This window comes from Belonocnema kinseyi, chromosome 3 (assembly GCF_010883055.1).
Source record: "Belonocnema kinseyi isolate 2016_QV_RU_SX_M_011 chromosome 3, B_treatae_v1, whole genome shotgun sequence".
In the NCBI taxonomy this organism is placed as follows: Eukaryota; Metazoa; Arthropoda; class Insecta; order Hymenoptera; family Cynipidae; genus Belonocnema; species Belonocnema kinseyi.
In genome coordinates, this window is record NC_046659.1 from 53,688,984 (window position 1) to 53,695,564 (window position 6,581).

At 29.2% G+C, this 6,581-nt stretch overlaps 1 protein-coding gene across 2 annotated transcripts in view; it reads left to right on the top strand.

The window, feature by feature from the left end:
- Positions 1 to 1,143: 1,143 nt before the first annotated feature.
- Positions 1,144 to 6,581, top strand: part of LOC117168836 (40S ribosomal protein S11-like) — a 9,471-nt gene continuing 4,033 nt past the window's right edge. Inside the window, exons 1-5 of one of the 2 annotated variants that reach the window (XM_033354687.1) lie at positions 1,144 to 1,164; positions 2,014 to 2,139; positions 2,222 to 2,427; positions 2,755 to 2,878; positions 5,509 to 5,624. In XM_033354687.1, the coding sequence (XP_033210578.1) occupies positions 1,153 to 1,164; positions 2,014 to 2,139; positions 2,222 to 2,427; positions 2,755 to 2,878 (468 nt within the window). In that variant the 5' untranslated portion in view covers positions 1,144 to 1,152 and the 3' untranslated portion in view covers positions 5,509 to 5,624. Of the gene's footprint in view, positions 1,165 to 2,013; positions 2,140 to 2,221; positions 2,428 to 2,754; positions 2,879 to 5,508; positions 5,625 to 6,581 lie in introns of those variants that run through there. The other variant, XM_033354688.1, reaches the window with a different exon arrangement.

Genomic DNA, 6,581 nt, shown 5'->3' on the forward strand with positions numbered 1-6,581 from the left:
AAGGTATCCATAAATTGCCTGAAAGGTGGACAAAATGTGTAGCCAGCGAGGGCGCATACTTTGAATAAAATATTTGTTATAATTCTCTTGAAATAAATGTGTCTTTTTCTTGAAAAAATACCGGTTTCATATGTATACACCTGGTATAGAATCTGCCTGATTCGGAATGGATTAAAATTATGTTTAAATTAACAAAGACGAAAGCAATGCCAGCCCAGTGGGCCCAAAATTTGGTGACGTCTTTACGACATCTTTAGGACAACTTTACGACATCCTACGCCCATGTAGTTAAGTCGTCTTTATGATATCGTAAATATGCCGTATGATTTGACGATGTCTTTACGATATCATAAAGACGCTGTTACGACATCGACATAGGATGTCGTAAAGTTGTCGTAACGATGTCGCCAAATCTTGTGCCTACTGGGATTTTTTTGATTTGCAAATAACACATAATACAAATATTTTAAGCTAATAAAAAAATTGTTACTATCTGGCTATCTAAGCTGCTTTAGAAATGTTACTTTATGTTCTGTTTAGTTACGGAAATGATATGTACGCGTGTTTGCTGTGGCCTTTTTGTATAAAAGAAATGTTGTTACCATACGATTATTAATAAAAATACGATTTACTTAAAGATGTTTACATTTTTCTATTATTAGAGCGAAAAAGGGCGTTTAAATAATATTTAACCCTTTGTTACTGTCATAATTGTTAAATAATAGGATTTATTTTTGGTAACGAAAAATTTTGAAACTAAAAAGAATTAATCAAAACAAAGTTTGAAAATTAAATTCAAGGGTGGAGTATAATTTATAAAGAAATTAAGTTTAAGGTTGGCAAACAAAGAGGGGCCTTCTTCGCTGGGAATCCTATATACAGAAGGCACCTGATTTTCTCAATATTGCCAACACTTAAGTTATGTCATAATCATAATCTGAGGCCTAAAATTAACTTTTCAGAAGGTTTTATAATTCAAATCATAAAATATGAATTATGTAACGCAAATTATCAATTTTATTACTTGAAAATTTGAAAGAAAAACTAACTTTAAAATCCGAAAGAAACACAAATATTGATTTTAAATTTCTAACTCAAGTTTCCCGCGCTTCCCGTAGTTTCTTGTCCTTGTCGCTCTTTCAGAACTGCAAAATGGCGGATCAGGTAAGCATCTCACTATTCTCTTAAAAAACGGCAATTTTTTCCTATTTTCTTGCATATTTGTGTGTAATAACAAATTTACAACTTTCCCGGTATTTATTCTTAAAATTAAAAAAAAAATATCACCTTTTCTTTGGAGAATTTTACAATTGTTGACAATCGTATTGACGCCATACTTTGACACGTGTTTTCAAATTTTCTTTTTTTCTTATTTCAGGGACCTAAATATCTTTTATAATATAATTAATGTAAGAATAAATTAAAATTGAGTCTAAATTTATAATATTAAGAAATGTAAGATTATATTTTGTTAATGTATTTAATGTAATTGACGTCTAGAATCCTAACCTCAAATCGTGCTTTGTAGCTCATAAAGATAAGTAGTTTTATTCTAATTTTGTCTTTGTTCTCGTATTATATATTAGAAAAGATATTTGATCGATTTCTAAATGGAATAATTTGTTTTTGTAAAATTTTTAGTTTTAAATGATTTGTTTATGTGACGTGGTGCATTTTAAAATACCAAGAGTTTAAGGACTAGGCACACCGACAATATTTAGCCTAAGTTCACCGAACTTCATAAACCTAGTCGCGCTTTTCCCTAGGATCACAGTAAATGTTTGCTGGACGTTCAGTGAATCCCGGTGAACTTAGATACAACAAATATCGACGGCTCGACGTCGATATTCTATTTTGAATAATTTAAATCTAATATTATTCATTTGTGACTGCTTTCTGTTTTGCACCTTGACATTTTCAGTCATTAGAAAACCGGGAAGTATTCGAGAATTTACATATTTATTCGAATTTAAAAAGGTTTCCTTAAAAATTCTTTTATCTTGTAAATTGCAGAATGTGAAGTCCTTCCAAAAGCAGCCTACCATCTTCCTAAACAGAAAGAGAGTTCCGGGCCAAAAAGTTAAGAAATCCTTACGATATACTCGAAATGTGGGTCTTGGTTTTAAGGCGCCAAGGGAGGTAAGTTTGAAGAAGATATTTTGTCACTAAATTTTAAGACCATTTATGAGGCAGTATTATATTTATTTTACCTTAATTGCAGGCATTGGAAGGAAGTTATATCGACAAGAAGTGTCCTTTCACTGGCAATGTTTCCATTAGAGGTAGAATCCTTACAGGCGTAGTCCAGAAACTGAAAATGCAGAGGACTATCGTAATTAGGAGGGATTATCTACACTATATTCGAAAGTACAACCGTTTCGAAAAAAGACATAGGAACATGTCTGTCCATTTGAGCCCTGCTTTCAGGTTTTTACTCGTTAAATTTTTGAAATATTATCTACATTTTTAGGTTTTGTTAAATCAAAATGATATTTTTATATTATATTTGCATTATTTTATAATAGAAGTTCTTTAATTTTAAATACATATAAGTTTCCTGTTTCTTCGATTTTATTGAGCAGAAATGTGAGCATCTAAAATCCAAAGTAATGAATTACATATGATGATATTGACGACGGTCTTCTGAATACAAATTGAAGTTACTTATTCGTCTACTGAATCAAAAAAATTAAAAATTAATGTCCTTTTTCAAAAAAGTAAACTTTTTTCTACAAATTTTTTCTAATATTATAGGGATGTTGAAATTGGGGACGTCGTCACCATTGGAGAATGCAGACCGTTAAGTAAAACGGTCCGGTTTAATGTTTTAAAGGTCACAAAAGGAACCGGAGCAAAGAAGAGTTTCAAAAAGTTTTAGGTATTTATCATTTATTTTATTTATTTGTGGATTAAGCAAACAAAACGTTCTAAATCAACGAGTTCAGTTCTAAATATTTAAGGATATATTTTAGCTTGTAAGTCTTCAATTTAATAGTGTTTTGAAGTTAGTAACAAAATTAAAAAGGATTTATTCACGTTTGATTCAGCAAAGACATATTTCACTCATTATTCATGTTCTAATGATAGAAATGTACTATTTCTTGTTTACATGTGAAAGAAGAAGATAACTTTATAGATGATTACTATATTTTCAATTTTAAAAATAGAATTTTAAAGTTTTGTAAAATTGTATATTAAAAGAAAAATATTGAAAAGTATTTATGATTTTTAAACATTGTTTACATTTTTAGAAATTAGACGATTCCCATTTTTGCGATTTGTGCAAAAAAAAAAATTATAAGAAATCATGCGTGTTTGAATTTTTTGCTTTGTTTTTCAAAAAAATCCCAAGTTTTTCTTTAAACTTTTATAACTTTAGAAAATTTAGGAAATTGTCAAAATTAACAAAATGACGGTGGGTTTTCCGAAAATACTAAAAGTTGATTTTCTCAAAAACCTCACATTCATATTTTTTTTCTATTTTTTTAAATTTCTACTATCATAAGAAAAATGACTTGGGAGTTTTTTGCGGGCTAAATCACTTTTGCGGTCAGAAGAATTTTTTTCATAAAATCTAATTTTCCTTAAAAATATTAAGAAAATAGTTTGCACACTTAAAAAAGTTCTACAAAAAATGTCTTTACTCATTTATGATATCTTGCACTTTTTCCGAGAAAAATAAATAAAATCAATATTCCTTTCGGGAAACTGCAGTTGCAACAATTCTGTTGTGGTCTATACTGTATGGTTTTTCTGTGCACAATTTCAAAATCAGGATATACTTGTCGTTTGGCATTTTATATTTATTCTTCGAGATTACCTATTATTGTGAATCTAAATTTGCATAGAATTATAGAAAAAAATGAACGACATTTTTGAATTCCAATGTGTCACTTATATATAAAATTAAAAAAAAAACTATTGTAAGAACTAGAGACGTTTTGTTAATTTTTACCATTTGCTACATTTTCTCGCGGATTCTGAAATAAGGCGATAAACTCTACCGGAATTTGGAAATAAATGTTAAATATCAATTGGCTTAAAAGTTATATAACTTCAAACAAAAAATTGTTGTTTTTTTTCTAAATGAAAAAAAAATTCAAATACGGATAACTTCGTGAAACTTTTTTTTCACAAATAGCAAAAATTCGTAACGCCTAATTTCCTCTAAAAAAAGAAGGTATTTTGATCCCGAGACTACCCTTAAAACTACCCTTAAAACAAAAAATGTCAATTCTTCATGAAATCGACCTTTTGAACACCGTATTCTCGTATTTTTTTTACTTAAAATTATTACTATTGGCCTAGTGGAATATTTATTATCATTGGTTAATTAATTCTTATTCAAACAAATGGAATTTGTTTCACCTTAACTTAAAATTATTACTATTAGTCTGGTGGAATATTTAATAACATTGGCTTTTAATTTTTAATTGTTTAAACAAATTTAATTTGTTCAAATATTTTGTTTGAAATTAGCTTTTCCCTCAAAATTATCACTATTGGTCTAGTGGAATATTTATTAACATTAGTTCATTCATTTTCAATTATTTAAACAAATGTATTTTTAATAATTTCGTTTCGTATTTTTTAAAAATAAAAATTATGACTGTATGTCTAGTGGAATATTTATCAGTAATAATTAATTAGTGATTAATAATTAAATTAATAATAATAAATTTATCAGTTATATTTATGTAATAATTTTTGTTTAAACAAAATTAATCAAACAATGTTGATAAATATTCCACTGAAGAAATATTAATCATTTTTATAAAAAGATATTTAAGCAATTTCCCTTTGTTTAAAAAATTGAAAATTAATTAACTATTGTTAATGAATATTCCACTAGACCAATAGTAATAATTTTTAAGGGAAAAAATTCCATTTGTTTAAATAATAATCAATTAATGAATCAATGTTAATAAATATTCCACAACACTAATATTAATCATTGGGGAGGGGGGGCAAATTTTCAAAGAAAAAAATTATTGAAACAAATTCCGTTTGTTTAAATAATTAAAAATTAACCAATGATAATAAATATTCCACTAGACCAATATTAATAATTTTAAGTAAAAAAAGATGAGAATACAGTGTTCAAAAGGTCGATTTCATGAAAAATTGATCTTTTTTGTTCTAAGGGTAGTTTTTAGGTACTCGTGGGAGTGTGGTTAGGGGTGCCAAGCCCATATGTCTGATAGATGAAATTCTTCGTTGTATAATTCTCTACAGGCCCCCATACTTTCCCGTCACATTTATTCAAACCCTAAAAAATCATTCTAAAAAATAAAAAAAATTAGGGAATTTCTTGTTTTGGACCACCCTAGTGTAGAACCTACCTGATTTGAAATGGATTCGGTCAAAGTATTTTTGATGATGAGTTTGACGACGGTCTTCAGAACAAAAATTGAACGACACTATCGTCTACTGAAATTATGTCTTTATTAAAAATACTAATAATATGAAAATTGAACCCTGTAAATAATGTAGTTCCTTTTATCATAGGAGAGTAAAAACCCAATTGGAACTTGAAGCTGAACGTGATTCGTCTGAAAACCATCGAGGACAATGTTTTACAATGACTTACCATCTGTACATTGTAAATACTTAACGCCGATGAGATCATGTGCGTTAAATAAATTCATATAATAAAATTAGTTTTAATATTTTTTTCGTACTTTTAATACTTTTAGATTTTTTGCACATATCCATTAGAGTGGTCCTTATTTACTCGTGGTGGATTTTTTTCGAATTTCTTTGGCTTCATCCCCTTATTTTGTTTTAGTGACCGAAAAAAATATCTCCACCAAATTTGAGCAAAATCAGTTAATATTAAAATGTGGCCCAAAGCACTCAAGGTTTCTCATGCAATTAACGGGAGGGAAAGTACCGTAAAATTTCAAATGCAGTTAATTTTGTTATATGTAATCGGAATTCTTTGGCTCTGTAAAATCGAAGGTCTGGATCGAGAAACTCGCCCAGCGCTCGAGATCGTGTGAAATTATTGTTCAAACGTCTCGGGTGACGGAAATTTTTAAAGTCACAAAATTAAATTAAATTGAATTAAATGATGAATTATTTAATTATTAAATTGAATTAATTATTAAAATTAAATTAAATCGATTAAATGGAACGATGGGTTCACACTGCGAAATATGTGTTTTACTTGAAAATGTCAGTTAAAATTAGATTCACCTAATTGTGCGTTTGAAAGAACTAGTTATTTTTTAAATTATTATTACACCATTAAGCCATTTCCCTTTCGGGGTAGGCGTGACTCACTCGTTAGGGGAAAGGAATAGTGTGTGGAAGGGATAGAGATTTTTCAGATTAATCCAGAATTCTCGTGCTATTGTAAATAACACGTTTGTTCCGCAACACTGCTCCGACCCAGATTGCAGATCAATCTCTCTAGCAATCACCCCAAGCGAAGAACCTCGCGAAGTCATTATGTAAGGTTCCCCACTTGGGTCCAACAATAGCCAAGGTCTTTGTTTCAGGCGTCATTCACTCTACTGACACTCTTTTTATTAACTATTTGCCGCCATACTTTCCTGTCCTGGCATACTTCTCTAGCT